The sequence below is a fragment of the Aspergillus ochraceoroseus genome (genome assembly GCF_002846915.1).
Source record: "Aspergillus ochraceoroseus IBT 24754 chromosome Unknown P175scaffold_3, whole genome shotgun sequence".
Lineage (NCBI taxonomy): Eukaryota > Fungi > Ascomycota > Eurotiomycetes > Eurotiales > Aspergillaceae > Aspergillus > Aspergillus ochraceoroseus.
The window spans coordinates 488,039-506,853 of NW_024468478.1; the positions used below are offsets into that span (position 1 = coordinate 488,039).

The 18,815-nt window shown below is 29.0% G+C and overlaps 3 protein-coding genes across 3 annotated transcripts; all 3 read left to right on the forward strand.

Annotated features, from left to right (window-relative positions):
- Nucleotides 1-338: 338 nt before the first annotated feature.
- P175DRAFT_0435648 (putative AT DNA binding protein) lies at nt 339-3,911 on the forward strand (the record flags this gene model as incomplete). Its single annotated transcript, XM_040893746.1, has 2 exons — nt 339-3,320; nt 3,438-3,911. 2 exons carry the CDS (start codon nt 339-341, stop codon nt 3,909-3,911), a joined length of 3,456 nt encoding a protein of 1,151 aa, XP_040752855.1.
- A 422-nt stretch (nt 3,912-4,333) lies between these two features.
- P175DRAFT_0530962 (uncharacterized protein) lies at nt 4,334-4,647 on the forward strand (the record flags this gene model as incomplete). Its single annotated transcript, XM_040899829.1, has 2 exons — nt 4,334-4,385; nt 4,445-4,647. The coding sequence occupies 2 exons, from the start codon at nt 4,334-4,336 to the stop codon at nt 4,645-4,647; spliced, it is 255 nt and encodes an 84-aa protein (XP_040752856.1).
- A 661-nt stretch (nt 4,648-5,308) lies between these two features.
- P175DRAFT_0436041 (uncharacterized protein) lies at nt 5,309-6,224 on the forward strand (the record flags this gene model as incomplete). Its single annotated transcript, XM_040893777.1, has 2 exons — nt 5,309-5,719; nt 5,988-6,224. 2 exons carry the CDS (start codon nt 5,309-5,311, stop codon nt 6,222-6,224), a joined length of 648 nt encoding a protein of 215 aa, XP_040752857.1.
- Between the last annotated feature and the right edge of the window lie 12,591 nt (nt 6,225-18,815).

Here is an 18,815-nt window from a genome sequence, read left to right on the forward strand (position 1 = left end):
GTATCCCCGATGCTGACATAATCACATAGAGTGCCGGGGACGTGTGGCGGCCTGAGGCTCTAATCACCCATCCACCTGCCTGATAGGGAATGCTTGTTTATGCATTGCGGAATGCCATCATAAACGCATCTTACTGCTTTCCCCCGCGATCCCATCGGCTTTCTTTTGCCTCCAGTCCTCGTAAAGTTTGGCCATTTTCAATCGCTTGACTCTCTTCTGGTCTCCTGTGGAGGAGTAACCATGTCGTGTTTGGGATTGGCTTGTTGACGCGCTGGTAGCTTTACTCAACCTTGCCCCCTCGCGGTCTCCATCGGTCGCAGTCTCCCTCGCAGGCGGCAATGTCCTCGCACAGCTCAAGCTCCTCCCCGGACATTCTTGGGCCCCCCGGCGATATCGAATATCTGGTTTCCTCTCCAATCAAACCCTTCCTCGGTCGCCAGAGTTTCATGTCGCCAGCAAACTTTCGCATTCTCCAAACCCCGGGGGGAGGAAGGAGGAAACGGTCGCGTATTAGTCTCAGTCCTGCGAAAAGTGGCCACTCGATTCGCTTCGACGATGTTTTGCTCCCGGGTTCTCCAGCAATGAAACTAAATCGCCGACCGGGCTCAATTTCTCCGGACAAGGCGGGTGGTAATGTTAGTCCTTGGAGAATTCGCGTGACCCTCGAGGCAACACAGGACGACGACCAAGCGGATCAAGACAGTCCATCGCGTAAACGTTTTAAACCGTCGACAACGACCACAACAGTTCCATTAAAAGATGAACCGGATCAAACCCCCAAACGGCCTAGAGGTCGACCAAGGAAGTCGGGCGCTTTCGATGCGACCCCGATTACAGCTAGCCCCGGCAACACCCCAGGTCCTGGTGGTACAAGTGAGCAGAAAAGGAGACGAGGCCGACCGAGGAAATACCAACCCACCTCAGATGTGGCAGAGGATGGTGAGGAACAGGTGGAGGAACCGGCCATGGACGAACCGGCCGTTGCTGGCATGGAACCGGAAAGGATGAGCTGGAGTCCCTTGAATCTTGCTGGAGATGGGGACTCTGATGACGGGCTTCAGGACGACATCGATCTTCGGAGTTCGTTTCAGGACGGCGTTCTGACTGAGCTTCCAGATCTCAACCACGCTGCTGAAGAACAACACTCTCACCCAGTAGATTTTAGGCAATCCTACGATACCCCTAACGGTGACGCGATAGACCGCTTCAATTCCGAGCAAGATGACGATGATGACTTGAATTCAACTCCATCGAAAATGCCGTCTCCGACTCGAGATACGCAGATTCTTTCATCTGAGAATAAATTACATGCTGGCCGCACTCCTCGACCTGGACGCATCTATCCGGCCTCGACCTCACCATCCTTGGTGGATGATAGGAGCAAGGAGCTGTACCAATCTGTGGATGCAGCACCAGTCAGTGTTCCCAAGTTAAGCGTGGTACAAACTACGAAGGATCCTACAGATGAACACAGAGAATTTGATTCAATCATGGAGAGTGAAGGTTTCAGCATGGTGTCACTGGATACCTTGCCATCGTCCAGGCAACATGGCCTGAGGAGAGAGTCGAAGGTTGCCAGCGGCGCTTTGAAGCCTTTTCTGGAGCGGGAAGCAAATGGCGTTATTAATCGAAAGGCCAATCTTTTGGATCACCAACGTGAGGATACTTTACCCCCGGATGCGAATATCGACCTAGTATCGTCACCTAATAGGCAAGATGCCGACTCTCATTTTGATTTCTCATACCCGCCACTAGCCAGCAAGCCTACAACCACGAGATCTTTGCGCTCCTCCCCCGTTTTTGTTCACCAATCGCCCCCCGCTGCAGCACGAAACAAACCGTTTCTTCGTTTGGCTCGGATTGTACGCACAGGTATTGTGCTTGGAGGTATTATAAGAGGGTCAGGCGTAGGCGAAGCATCCCCAAACTTCCAGGGAATTTCGGGAGTGCACCACGGATCTCCTGATCTTGATCAACCTAGGAGGCGTCTAGAGACGATCTTTAGCGACTTGAATTCCGACTCACAACGAGTTCTTCGAATGGGTCTCGGAATTGGACAGGAGATTGCAAAACGACGGAGGTTAACAGAAACAAGGAAATTAGCTTCTATACGAGAAAGTTCACCCAGGCCGGTCCTCGAACAAACAAGCACGAACGTATCCAGAACCCCACGTCTCGGACATGACGGCACTGTCGAATCTGATTCGCCAAGTTCAGAAATGAAACACCGTTTTGAGGAGTGGCAAAGAGAGAGAGAAGCAGTTAGTAGGGCCATCCAAATGGCAAATTCGAGCCAAGTCATTGTACTTGATAGTGAAGCGAGTGGCCAGTCCAGCACTGGGAGTGTAGAAAACCCCTATTACCGAATTTCCCCATCCTCGGGAAACCAGCACTCTCCCCAGATGCCCGAGGAAGTAGAGGAGGGCGAGTTTGACTACAACCTTGACGAAGAAGATGATGGATACGAAGACATCTGGCAGGAGCAAGCTAAGGATGAAGGAAACTACTCGGATGACGGGTCGAAGGGTTATGATATCCGGGATGATGTGCAACCGCCTGTGGACCTGAGCTCTCCCAAGGGGGGCTCGACCCCAGCACATAAGGAGTATGGCAGCAGTTTCTCCCCAGCGTACTGGGTAGACGGGCAAAACAAGGTACCTTTTTTGGGGCCTTCCCGAGTTCGGGAGCTACGAGACCAAGATGTCGACCTCTCTGCTATACTTCGCGCAGAAGATACACCGAACCGTACTCGTTATTATTATGGGAAGAGCAGCCCTGTTAATGCTTTACACGAGTCCTCCCCGAAGAGGGTTCCATCATCTACTGTCTCCCAAGGGCGACAAGCTGCCGAGCAATACGCCCTGGATTTTGGACTTGAATCGGAGGGTTATTTGGAATCCAGCCCTCGTAACGACTCAGAGGATGAGATGTTTCAAATTGATCCAACCACCCGGTACGAGCATGAGATGCAACGCCACCAGTCAAATTCAGAAATGGACGAGCACGAAAACATTAGCTTGTCGGATGCCGCTGCAGGAGAGGAAGCACCCGTCGACGGACCGTCACAATTTACCCCCGAGCGTCCAGAACGCGCTAATGGTGATAATCAAGCATCATCCTGGTACCAAAGGATTACTAGTCTGACACCCGGATGGCTAAAAGCGCCAGCTCGGAAGTCAATCGAGCCGCTTGGCCCTTTAGATGAGGACACTGAGGTTGAAGAAGAAGAAGAAGAAGAAGAAGAAGAAGAAGAAGAAGAAGAGATCGTTGAGAGACCCGATGTCAAGCTACTAGAAGTCGATCAAGAATTATACCAGGAAGTTGCAAATTCCAGCGACTTTAGACAACGCGAACCCTCACTTTCGTCAATTGCCGAATTGGAAAATGAACAAACTACGTCACCATCACCACCGTCATCCAGCCGCGAATCTATTCAGCTAGTGAATGGACATTCTCCGCAGATGGAAGAAGTGAAGGGCAAGACACCGGAAAGACAATCATTCTCTCCTGTTCCCGCTTATTTTTCGAACCAGCACTATTCCTTGCTTCGTCGTCTCTATCGGTTGGCCAAAAGATCTCCCGAGAAATTTCCTTACCACCCAACCGATGCGCACTCTGACATCATAGGTGACTGGATATGGACATCGGATAATACCTATGGTGTTCCAGTCACTAAGCTTCAGTTTGCCATTGTGCACAGGTTTAGGCGGGAACTGGCTGACGAGGATTTGAGAGCGGGCGGGACGGGTCACGTCCGCTGGACAGAAGCTGACTTGCACCGAAGATTGGTTAGCGTCATTATTGGCGAGCAAGTGAGGGCGGAAAGGAAAGAAAAAGTCACACTGGGAGGCCTTTCGAGCTCTCGATACCCGAGAGATCGGCCTGCCACCAGCTACACGCGGCGCCTATGATTGCCGCAGCGGTCTATTTTCACAGATCAATCCGGTAACAGATGAACTCACTGCCCTACTCTTGAAGCATCTTGGAATATAATGTGATGTTGGACTGATTTGTTTCTGGATTTGCTCACTTGATGTTACATTTTTGCCGGGCTGTTCCGGGCTGGCGAGCCAATGGATGGAATGGATGGACTTGACTGGCGATTGGGTTGCCTTTAGCAATGGGGATTATTTTTTTTTTCTTTTCTTTTTGGCATTATGGATGTGACCTGGGTGTCCTGTATAGCGTCTGGATTGATGTACGGCTTCTTCTTCTAGTGTGTGATTGGGTGTTGAAAAGTCAGCTGCCCAAAGGTGTTTTCTTTTCCTTTTTCTTTCCTTTTCTTGTTTATATTATTATTCTTGGAGGACCGTAATTGGTTGATGCAGCGCATATGGCTACCGCTGCTTCTGTGTGCCCTCTGCTTGGCTGGAATCCCACTGGCTGTAAAGTTTATTATTTTTGACTCCTGATGAGAAGTACTCGGGAAGATTAACATCCCCAGCATTGCTACCGTATGTGCAGGACATTGGGCAAAGACCCGTCGATTGTGACGAGTTTGCTGGTTCGAATAGTATAGTACAAAGTGCGCCTGCTGAGTCCGCAGGTACCAGGGAGGAGGAGCAAGGTCTCGGTCTAATTTTCTACGAGTTCGATCTGGGAGCTCAAGGAGCGTCCCGATTATATCTATCTCCTATGGTTGAATAAGGCTCTCTGGCTGCCACGTTGGCAGTGCCGCGGATCAGCGGACACAACATTATCCTCTTGGGAATTGAAACTGTCTGGTGTTAGGAAGGGAACGTGGTTTTATCTGTTGTCCTCCCTTTTGTTTCCCTGAGTCAGAGACTAATCAGCCCCTCTGCGTTACATTCTAGTTTGGACCGAGCTGCCGGCCTTTGCTAGAGTAGCAGCCAAACAGCGGCAGGAGATACGAGTCTAGACTGAGGTCGGTAGTTTGACACCTCAAGTAGGAAGGGGTTTCCCCATACGGCCCCATTGGGAGACAACGACTGGCGTTCTTGTCGCCTTGTGAGTCGCTTTACACGCCTTATGTGGAGAAACACAGTCCATTCGACCCGTGTGGCGGCAAGGATCTGATGTATAAATGGATTCCCTGAGAAAACAGAGGGTATGGTATCATCAATGTTGCGTCCTTAGAGAGTGTGAATGGGGATATAAAGGGACGGGGTAAGAAGCACGTTGAGACGAGGAGAGATTTCACCGGAAAAGCCAGGGAGAGAAAAAAAAAAAAAAGGGGAATAATAAAACAAAGCCCTCAATTTGACTGCTATCCAGGATACCTTTGGATCCATTTTGAGGCGTTGTTATTCTCTTGTCCTTATACAATCAGTCGTGCATAGTCACAATCATGGGAGTCAACCAGCGCGTCAAGTACGTCCTCCGGCTGCCTTTCCTCACCAAGCGGGCCGAATTGAAAGGCAAAGCTGTGATGGACATGGAAGACGACGCCGACCATGACGATACCGACGTCGAAGTCTACGCAACCCCCACATTCCCCTACGACGAGGGCGATCACATACATGTGGCGGTGAGGACGAAGGAACTTGGCCTATCCAGCGCCAGCGCTAGCAGCAGCAGCAGCAGTTTTGGGTGCAGAGACAGCAGACGCACGAGGCTTGTGCGCATTGCGAGCTGGGCCAGCATCAAGGATCACTGTCGATGGACGATGGATCAGGAACGGGAGTTAGTCTTTGCGGAGGGGGAATTGGCGCGATGTCAAAAGGCTTGGAGCTCAGAGCAGGAGTTGTGGTTGGCATATGTAAGTTTATTTTCCTTTTTCTTTTCTTTTCTGTTTCTTTTAATTTTTTTTTGTTTTTGGTCCTCATTGGGAGGGAGGGAAATAAAGATGATTCCAAAGAGTAAATTTACCTCCCTCTATACCTCTCCTGGCCCATCCAGTGCATCCCCTATTCCTACATAGCAGATACCATCTCGATTCAGAACCCCCCGAATGATGAGGTGGTACCTGCATTATATTATGCACAGTACACATAAACAATATAGAGAAGCACTAACAAATGAAATAGATCAAAGCCCTACATGACGAAAAAGAAGCCCATGAAGACTTCCTCCACCACCGCGCAAAGCAACTCGGTGACGAGCAGCAACATTTCCGTAAAGCATGGGACCGTAATCGACGTCGGTCTTCACAAGAGCAGCAGTCTCCAGTATCGCCATCATCACCACATCCTTTTCCACAACCACTCACGCTGGCACAGAGGTCGGATACGGGGAGTAGTAGGTTGGGGCGGTTTAGGAGGTGAATTTTATTGATTACTCGCTTACCCTTTCTTTTTTCTTTTTCTTTTTTACAGTTTCTTGGGACCGAATCTCCCTCCTCCTTCTCCTTTATTTTTTTTTTTTTTTTTCCATTTTTCTTTTTAAACTTGGAACTCCTGCTGTTCTACGTTCTTCTATCGTGTAGTTATAATAGTCCATGGCCGGGTCTTGGGATAACATTCCTATTTAGGAAAAGCGTCGTGTTGGGCTATCAAGGAGTCATTGGCAATTCTACGGAGTTGTTGCTGCATTAATCCCATCGCCTTTTTTCTTCTCCAACCCGAGAATTCAAACCAATGTCCCCCTTCACTTCTTTTGGAGTAATAATAACCCTGGGGATCTTGTGTTGAAATACCAAATAATAAGCCCTTGGCTGGTACTTGATACCAGGGGACTTCGAGGATAAAGTTTTGAGCCCATTTTGCCTCAATATATATTGTTTACCTAAGGATATGTAAACCATTTCATAGCTCTAACTACCTAGTACCCTCTGAGCGTCTCAATTGATATTTCTATCGTTCTATCCCTTTATACTCCGTACAATGAACGCAAGGACGTATATCCATGCCTTTCTGCCCACCTAAACCGCTACCCGCTTTAGGTGCGCCACATATTCTTCGCGATCACATATTCTTCGCGATTTTTAATATTTTAACTTATTTTTATTATTATTACAACATAACATGCCTAAATCTCTAGATTTTAATAAATCTTGCTTGCTTGAAGCTATTATTATAGTTAAAAAATAAAAAAAACCAAATATTATAAAGATTGCATGAGAATTTAATATACCTAACTCTATACTTTAAACATGCTTTAAAAAACTAAAGATACTAGTAATACTAATAATAATAAATAAGAACCTTCTATAGCTATATTAGGAGAAGGCCTTAATTAACTAGATTATATAAATATAGAAATAGAACATCTTATTAACTCAGAATAATAAGCTATCTTAATAGGGAGGTAAGCTATATAGGAAGGCAGAGTTCTTGAAGATTATCTGTCACGGCGCGAAGCTGTAGTACCTATCTAGTTAGATTCTGCCTTGACTATCCACCCTTATTCCTGTATTTAAGCCATATTATCCTTAATCCTATTATAGCTCTTTAAGCTATATCCTATCTATTACCTAATACTTACTATTCTGCTATTTTATCTAGTTAGCTCCTAGTTAATAAATATTTAAATCTAACTTTATTCCCTAATATTATATAGCTCCCCTTTATTAGGAATTAATTATTATTATTATACCTGCCTTACTACTTATATTACCTAAAAATATAGAAATCCTCCTATATAATACTCCTAATAAATTAAGATAATATATTATTAAGATATACTAATTCTTTACTATTATTATAGAAGAATTTTATAAATTATCTATCTTATACTTTATTATTACTAACTTTTTTAATTATATTTAATAGAAAAATAATATAATTAAGTACTAGAAAATATAAGCTAAAAAAATTTAATAAAAACTATTTAAAGTACTTACTTAAAATAATATACTTTCTTAATTACTATCTTCTTTTAAAAAAAATACTAATATTATTATCTTTTTTATTATTATTATTATTCTTATTATATTTATTTTTATTACTTAAATCTCTAAATAACTTCCTAATCTTAATAAATTTAATAGCTAATAAAGTAACTTAAGATACTTTACTTTTTAAATTTACTAAAAAATAATTATAAATCTTAATTATTTTCTAATCTTAAATAATAAAATAACTTATATAATTAATTATCTTAAAAAAATCTTATATACCTAAATCTTACTATATATCTAAGATAGAATCTATAAATTAAGTAATTATATTAAAATTTTAGAAATCTTAAAGAAAGTTTTTAAAAACTTAAATCTAAAAATTAATATTTATATTAATTTATTCTACCTTTAATAAATTTATTATAAATTTAGTATCTTTTTTATTAAATTTTAATATCTTATATTAGAAAAGAATATAAATAAAAATATTTTACTTATAATTTTAAAATAGGCTATTAATTAAGAATTTTAAAAGATATTAATATATTTTAAAATTTTATTATAATATTATAACTTTATTAATTACTTATAAAATCTAAAAAATTATTATTATTATTATATAAATATTACTCTATTTCTATTTATAAAAAATTCCTAGTCTCTTTAATCTATTTTAAAGCTAATTTTTACTATCTAAATTCCTATAATTCTTATTAATCCTATTATTACTACTACTCTTACTAAAGACCTAATAGACCTATTTACTACTTATTACCTTAATTATTAAACCTAATACCTATATTACTACTATAGTAGTACTAACTACCTAATAAGTAACTACTTATATCCTAACTAAAGACTAACTAGCTATATCTCTATATCTATTACTAAACTAGACCTATACTTCTTATTAACTAGAACCCTGCCTGTTAAATATCTTATATCCCCTAAATTAGAAAATAGAGTATCTCTAATCTAAACTATAATTAAAAATACCCCTAGTACTCTCTCTACCTATTAAAGGCTATAATAGCTAGAATAATAGTAAAGGAGAAAAGTTACTAATCTAAATTAATAATCCTACCTATTAATCTAGAAATCCCTAATAAGATTCTACTAATCTTTACTATAATTAACTCTAGAGCTAAGAATAAATATTTTATAGATTATAATTAGACTATAAATAATTAACTAGAGATACTACTATTAAGAAACCCTATCTTACTAAAGAGATTTAATAATACTCTAGTAAAATCTAACTATATTACTTATTTTATTTATTTAATTTAAAAAATTTATAATTATACTAAAAAAAATATTACTTTTCTTATAACCTAATGTTACGGCGCGAAGCCGTAGTACCTATCTAGTTAGATTCTGCCTTGACTGTCCGCCCTTATTCCTATATTTAAGCCATGTTGCCCTTGATCCTGTTATAGCTCTTTAAGCTATATTCTATCTATTACCTGATACTTATTATTCTACTATTCTATCTAATTAACTTCTAATTAATAAATATCTAAATCTAACTCTATCTCCTAATATTATATAGCTCCTCTTTATTAGAAGTTAATTACTACTATCATGCCTGCCTTGCTACTTATACTATCTAAAAATATAGAAACCCTCCTATATAATACCCCTAATAAATTAAGATAGTATATTATTAAGATATACTAGTTCTTTATTACTACTATAAAAAAACTTTATAAATTATTTATCTTATACTCTACTATTACTAATCTTCTTAATTATATTTAATAGAAAGATAGTATAATTAAGTACTAGAAAATATAAATTAAAAAAACTTAATAGAAGTTATTTAAAGTACTTACTTAAAATAATATGCCTTTTTAATTATTATTTTTTTTTAAAAAAGATATTAATATTATTACTTTTTTTATTACTATTATTACTCTTATTATATTTATTTTTATTACTTAAATCTTTAAATAACTTCTTAATCCTAATAAGTTTAATAACTAATAAAATAACTTAAAATACTTTACTTCTTAAATTTACTAGAAAATAATTATAAACTTTAATTATTTTCTAACCCTAAATAATAGAATAGCTTATATAATTAATTACCTTAAAGAAATCCTATATATCTAAATCTTATTATATATTTAAAATAGAATCTATAAATTAAATAATTATATTAAGATTTTAGAAATCCTAGAGAAAGTTTTTAGAGATCTAAATTTAGAAGCTAATATTTATATTAATTTATTTTATTTTTAATAAATTTATTATAAATTTAATATTTTTTTTACTAAATTCTAATATCTTATATTAAAAGAAAATATAAATAAAGATATCTTATTTATAATTTTAAAATAAGCTATTAATTAAGAATTTTAAGAGATATTAATATACTTTAAGACCTTATTATAATACTATAATTTTATTAATTATTTATAAAATTTAAAAAATTATTACTATTATTATATAAGTACTATCTTACCCCTATTTATAAAGAATTCCTAGCCTCCCTAATCTATCTTAAAGCTAACTCCTGCTACTTAAATTCCTATAGTCCTTATTAATCTTATTATTACTACTACTCCTGCTAAAGACCTAATAGATCTATCTATTACTTATTACCTTAATTATCAAATCTAATACCTGTATTATTACTGTAGCAGTACTAATTATTTAGTAGGCAGCTATTTATACCCTAACTAAAGACTAACCAGCTATACCTCTATATTTACTACTAAACTAGACCTATACCCCCTATTAACTAGAATCCTACCTACTAAATATCTTATATTCCCTAAATTAGAAAATAGAGTATCCTTAATCTAAATTATAATTAGAGATACTCCTAGTACTCTCTTTATTTATTAAAGGCTATAATAGCTAGAATAATAATAAAGAAAAAAAGTTACTAATCTAAATTAATAATTCTATTTATTAATCTAGAAACTCCTAATAAGATTCTATTAATCTTTATTATAATTAATTCTAGAGTTAAGAATAAATATTTTATAGATTATAATTAGGCTATAAATAATTAATTAAAAATATTATTATTAAGAAACCCTATCTTATTAAAAAGATTTAATAATATTTTAGTAAAGTCTAGTAATATTACTTATTTTATTTATTTAATCTAAAGAATTTATAATTATATTAAAAAAATATTATTTTTTTTATAATTTAATTTATATACTTTCTTATTATTCTTAACTTATCTTAATTAAAGACTTATAATCTCTAGATTAGATTTACTAATTATACTATTTTATTTAAAAGCTTTTATTATAGGAAGTATTATAATATATCTCTAAAATTTATAAAGATTTTAATATTATATAATATATTATTAAAAGCTTCTTTCTAATATCTTAACTCTTATCTTAAACTTCTAAAGAATTAAGATATTACTAGAGTCTTAGTTACTGCCTATACTATATATACCTGCTATAGATACTAGATATTTACTACTATTATTATTAATATTAAAGTTACTTTAAACCCTATTATTATTACTAAATCTAAGTTATAAGAGTAACTACCCCCTAAGTTTACTAAATTCTATAATATATTCTTATTAAAGGAGGCTAAGTACTTACTACCCTACTAATCTAATAATTATAAGATTAAATTATTATCTAGAAAAATCTTATCTTTTAAAAGCCTATATAGTATATCTTAAGATAAATTAAAAATTCTAAAAAAATAGATTAAAAAAAATCTAAAAAAAGATTTTATTTACTCTAATTCTTTTCTTACTATATTCTCTATCTTATTTATAAAGAAACCTAGAGGAGGCCTATAATTCTATATAAATTATTAAATCCTAAATATAATTATTATAAAAGATTATTACCTATTATTACTAATAAAAGAGATATTAAATAATTTAAAAAAGATAAAATATTTCTTAAAAATTAATATTATCTCTACTTTTAATAATCTATAGATTAAGAAAAGATAAGAATACCTTACTATTTTCTAAACTTAATTAAATTTATTTAAATTTTTAATAATATTATTCAGGCTTACTAGAGTCCTAGTATTATTTTAAAGATTTATTAATAAAGTCCTATATAATTATCTAGATATTTTTTATATTATATATCTAAATAATATTCTAATTTATAGCTAAATCTATATTAAATATATCTATTATATTTAATAAGTATTAGAATACCTATAAATAATAAGACTTTATACTAAATTTAGTAAATATAAATTCTTTATATATGAGATAAAGTTCCTAAAACTAATTATAGGTAAAGATAGCTTCTAAATAAACTCTAATAAAGTAAAAATAATTACTAAGTAAGAAATACTAACCTATTTAATTAATATTTAAGCCTTTATTAACTTTAGGAACTTTTACTACTAATTTATTTATAATTTTTTAAAAATTATTAGACTATTAGTTAATTTAATTAAGAAAGATATTAACTTTAATTAAATATTTACTTATTAAAAAATATTTAAATAATTAAAAGTTATTTTTATAAATACTTTAATATTAAAATCTTTTAACTAGTTAAAAAATATAATTCTAGAAATTAATATCTGTAATTATATATTTACTAAAGTATTATTATAATATAATAATAAAAATATATTATATCTTATTATATTTTTCTTTAAAAAATATTTTATAATAAAATATAATTATAAGATTTATAATAAAGAATTATTAATTATTATTTATTACTTTAAAAAATAATATTCTAAACTAGAAAAGACTTTATTATTTATAAAGATTATTATAAATTATTAAAATCTAAAATATTTTATATTAATTAAATTATTAAATTATTAATAAGCCTGCTAGTCTAAATTTTTATTAAGATTTAACTTCTAAATATATTATTACTCTAGAAAGTTAGGTACTAAGCCTAATATATTAATTAAGAGATTAGAGAACCTATTTAAAAAGAGGAATAAATAATTTCTTTACTAGAGCTAGACTATCCTAAAATCTAAAAACCTGCTATCTAAAACTATTACTAATTTAAGACTAAATACTAATAGTTAATACTAAATATACTTTACTAAATAACCTACTACTAATAAACTAATCTCCCTACTACTAATATTATAACTACTATTTAATAGAGCTTATCTATAAGATAAGAAGCTCTAGTCTATTTTAAATATCTTAAAGAATAGTCTACTAAGATACCCTAATATTATACTAGCTAATTATAGATATATTAATCTATACTTAAGATATTAAAACTAATTTTACATGCCTAATTATAATAAGATAAAAGCTAAAATATTAAGACTTTATTATAAAAATCCTATTACTAGATATTTTAAAAAAATTAAGATATATAAATTAATATTATATAAATATTTCTAGTCTAGAATCTATAAATATATTAATTAATAAGTCTAGAATTATTATCTTTATTATTAAATTATTCCTTTCTAAGAAATAAAGTAAGAAATATTAAGGCCTTTATTAATTCTTAAATATATCTAGTAAGATATAAGTATAGATTTTATTATATACTTACTACTAAATAATAGCTGTAATACTATCCTAGTTATAATTAATTATTTAATAAAGATAAAGTACTTCCTCCCCTATACTAGAATAATTAATATTAAAGAAGTAATTAACCTATATTTTAAATATATTTAGAAACTTTATAATATCCTTAAAATAATTATATTAGATTATAGAGTCTAGTTTATTATTATTTTTTAAAAATACTTAATATCTTGCCTAAAAATCTATAATCTATTATTTATTATTTATTATTCTAAGATTAATAATTAAATTAAATATATTAATATTATCTTAGAATAATACTTATAAGTATATATATTATACTTATAAGATAATTAGTCTAAATAATTATTAATAATTAAATTTATTATTAACTCTATTTACTCTAAATTTATAAGAATATTATTATTTATAGCTAACTATAGATTCTACCTAATATTAAGATTTAAACTAAGTTACTTTACTATCTATCTTATTAAGAAAAATATTAAAAAATTTACTAATATTATATATAAGATTTATAAGTTTATTTATATTAAGATTTTATTTACTTAAGCTTATTATAAAGTATAAGCTAATTATTAAAGGTAACCTATATATTATTATACTATAAAGTAAGAAATCTAGCTAGATACTTATAATATTTAAATACTCTACTTATAAAAGAAGTTAGACTAGAAGAACTTTAAATTATACTATATTAAAAAAATTATTAATCTATATATTTATAAATTTAAATTATTTAAAAATATAAAAATCTATTCTATATTTAATATATTTTTACTCTACTTTATTATTAATAATTTTTTATCTAATTAATATCCTAATCTACTATTACTTATTAAAATAGAAGAATTAAAAGAATAAGAAGTTAAGAAAGTCTTTAATTTCTAATAAATTTATTAAGATTATAATAAACCTAAATTATAATATATTATTAAATAGATTAAATATAATAAGTTAATTAAAGAGCCTGCTAAATATCTAGAGAATATTTATTAACTAGTAAATAATTATTATCTTTATTATCTTAAGAAACCCTAGCTAATTCCTCCCTAGTCTTAATAGAGCTTAATCCTAAGGAGGGGGGTACTATTATAGTATAAAGCTATAATATCTATCTAGTTAGATTCTACCTTAATTATCTACCCTTATTCCTATATTTAAGCTATATTATCCTTAATCCTATTATAGCTCTTTAAGCTATATCCTATCTATTACCTAATATCTACTATTCTGCTATTCTGTCTGGTTAGCTCCTAGTCAATGAATATCTGAATCTGACTCTGTCCCCTGACACCTAATTTATATACTTTCCTATTATTCTTAACTTATCTTAATTAAAGACTTATAATTCCTAAATTAGATTTACTAATTATATTATTCTATTTAAAAGCTCTTATTATAAGAAGTACTATAATATACTTTTAAAATTTATAAAGATTTTAATATTATATAATATATTATTAAAAATTTCTCTTTAATACCTTAATCCCTACTTTAAACTTCTAAAGAATTAAGATATTACTAGAATCTTAATTACTACCTATATTATATATACCTGCTATAAATATTAGATATTTATTATTATTATTACTAATATTAAAGCTATTTTAAACCTTATTATTATTACTAAATCTAAGCTATAAGAGTAATTACTCCTTAAATTTACTAAATTCTATAATATATTCTTACTAAAAGAGGCTAAGTATCTACTATCTTACTAACCTAATAATTATAAGATTAAATTATTATCTAGAAAAATCCTATTTTTTAAAAGCCTATATAACATATCTTAAGATAAACTAAAAATTCTAAAAAAATAGATTAAAGAGAACCTAAAAAAAGGTTTTATTTACTTTAATTCTTTTCTTACTATATCTCCTATTCTATTTATAAAGAAACCTAGAGAAAGCCTATAATTCTATATAGATTACTAAGCCCTAAATATAATTACTATAAAAGATTATTACTTATTATTACTAATAAAAGAGATACTAAATAACCTAAAAAGAATAAAATATTTTTTAAAAATTAATATTATTTCTACTTTTAATAATTTATAAATTAAGAAAGAATAAGAATACCTTACTACTTTCTAAACTTAATTAAGCTTATTTAAATCTTTAATAATATTATTTAAGCTTACTAAAGCCCTAGTATTATTCTAGAGATTTATTAATAAAGTCTTATATAATTATTTAGATATCTTTTATATTATATATCTAGATAATATTCTAATTTATAGCTAAATCTATATTAAATATACTTATTATATCTAATAAATATTAGAATACTTATAAGTAGTAAGACTTTATACTAAATTTAGTAAATATAAATTCTTTATATATAAGATAAAGTTTCTAGAACTAATTATAAGTAAAGATAGCTTTTAAATAAATTTTAATAAAATAAAAATAATTATTAAGTAAGAAATACTAACCTATTTAATTAATATTTAAATTTTTATTAGTTTTAGGAATTTTTACTACTAATTTATTTATAATTTTTTAAAAATTATTAGACTATTAATTAACTTAATTAAGAAAAATATTAATTTTAATTAAATACTTATTTATTAAGAAGTATTTAAATAATTAAAAACTATTTTTATAAATATCCTAATATTAAAATTTTTTAACTAGTTAAAAAATATAATTCTAGAAATTAATATTTCTAATTATATATTTACTAAAGTACTATTATAATATAATAATAAAAATATATTATACTTTATTATATTTTTCTCTAAAAAATATTCTATAATAAAATATAATTATAAGATTTATAATAAAAAATTATTAGTTATTATTTATTATTTTAAAAAATAATATTTTAAATTAGAAGGGATTTTATTATTTATAAAGATTATTATAGATTACTAGAATCTAGAGTATTTTATATTAATTAAGCTACTAAATTATTAATAAGCCTACTAATCTAAATTTCTATTAAGATTTAATTTCTAAATATATTACTATCCTAGGAAGTTAGGTATTAAGCCTAATATATTAATTAGGAGGTTAGAGAACTTATCTAAGAAGGGAAATAAATAATTTCTTTACTAGAGCTAGATTATCTTAAAATCTAAAAACTTGCTACCTGAAATTACTACTAATTTAAAACTAAATATTAATAGTTAATACTAAGTATACTTTATTAAATAATCTATTATTAATAAACTAATCTCCTTACTACTAATACTATAACTATTATTTAATAAAGCTTATTTATAAGATAAGAAGCTCTAGTTTATTTTAAATATTTTAAAGAATAGTCTACTAAGATACCCTAATATTATACTAGCTAACTATAGATATACTAGTCTATACTTAAGATATTAAGATTAACTTTACATGCCTAACTATAATAAGATAAAAGCTAAAATATTAAGACTTTATTATAAAAATCCTATTACTAGATATTCTAGAAAAACTAAAATATATAAACTAATATTATATAAATATTTCTAGTCTAGGATTTATAAGTATATTAACTAATAAATCTAGAATTATTACTTTTACTATTAAATTATCCCTTTCTAAGAAATAAAGTAAGAAGTATTAAGGCCTCTACTAATTCCTAAATATACTTAGTAAGATATAAGTATAGACTTTATTATATATTTATTATTAAATAATAATTATAATATTATTCTAGTTATAGTTAATTATTTAATAAAGATAAAGTATTTTCTTCTCTATACTAGGATAATTAATATTAAAAGAGTAGTTAACCTATATCTTAAGTATATTTAAAAACTCTATAATATTCTTAAAATAATTATATTAGATTATAAAGTCTAGTTTATTACTATTTTTTAAAAATACTTAATATTCTACCTAAAAATTTATAACTTACTATCTATTACTTATTACCTTAAAACTAATAATTAAATTAAATATACTAATATTATTTTAAAATAATACTTATAAATATATATATTATACCTATAAAATAATTAATCTAAATAACTATTAATAATTAAATTTATTACTAATTCTATCTACTTCAAGTCTATAAAAGTATTACTATTCATAGTGTCACGGGGAGCAGGCAGGCAGTAGGTGTAGCTAACAGCAGGGTGTATATTCAGGCTATCTGCGTATAGGTATAATAGGTAGGGATTAGGTCAGGATAAGAATATAGCTTAAAGAGTTATAACAGGATTAGGGGTAATATAGCTTAAATATAGGAGTAAAGATAGATAATTAGGGTAGAATCTAATTAAATAAGTATATAGTTATACTATAATAGTATCCCCTCTCTTAGGTTAAGTTTTAATAAAGTATTTTTAGAATCTAGACTTTCTAGAGTAGTAGTAATAATAAATAGTAATATATTTAGTAATATTCTCTAGATAGCTAGTAGAAACTTTAGTAATAGTAAGGTATCTAACCTATTTAATAATATACTTTAAATATAGGTAGTTATTTTAATTATAGTAGTCCTAGTAAGAGTTAACTACTTCCTTAACCTCTTATTTTTTAATACTATTAATTTTAATATATAGAGATTTAATTTCCTCTTATTTAAGTAATAGATTTTTAATAATTAGATATAATAATTTAATATAAAATACTAGATATATTTTTATATTTTTAAATAGATCTAATTTATAAATATAAGGGCTAATAATTCTTTTAATAAAAAAAAAGCCTAGATTTTTTTAATCTAATTTTTTTTAGAAATATAAGATTATAATATTCTTAATATTTAATTAGATTAATTAGCTTTTAATATAGTATCTAATAAGGTAGTATTTCTAATTAGTATAATATTTATAGTAAGCTTAAGTAGTAATTATAATAGTATAATAATATTCTTATATCTATTTTATAATTAAAGTAAATTAATAAGTATTATAAATTTATAGGTAGTAATTAGATAAGATAAGCTTAAATCTTATATAAGAGTTAAAACTATATAAAGTAAAGAATAGAAAATATCTAGTAATCTTAGAATTAATATTATTAGTAGTAAATTTTATTATAAGTAACTATTTAGCCTAATTATCTTATAAATAGTTAATATAGATTTATAGATATTATTTTAAAATAGTATTTATATATTTAGTTTGCCTATTAGTCTTAAGGTAGTAAGTAGTAGATAAAAGTAATCTTATTTTTAGAATATAATTTAGATATATTTAAAATATTAATATAAATTAAGATTCTTAATTAAATATAATAAACTTAAGAAATTTATAAAATCTTTAAATATAATCTTAAAATAAGTAAGTAGCTCCCTTAATATTATAAGTATTATTATAGGGAATATAATATTAAAATTTTATTAATTAATTAATTATTATTATAATAGTATTAAAGCCTAAGCTTTAGAATAAATATATAATAAAATTAATAAATATATCTTTCTAGAGATTCTTAAGTATAAGTAAGAAATAAAATATTTTTTAATATCTATTTTAATAAGGTATAGATTATTTATAAGTATAATAATTATAAATCTATTATTCTATAAATTATAATATTCTAAACTAGTAATATAATTATAATAATAATTTATAAATTTTTAATCTATTTTAATAATTAATAATTATATTTTTATAATATTTATATATTA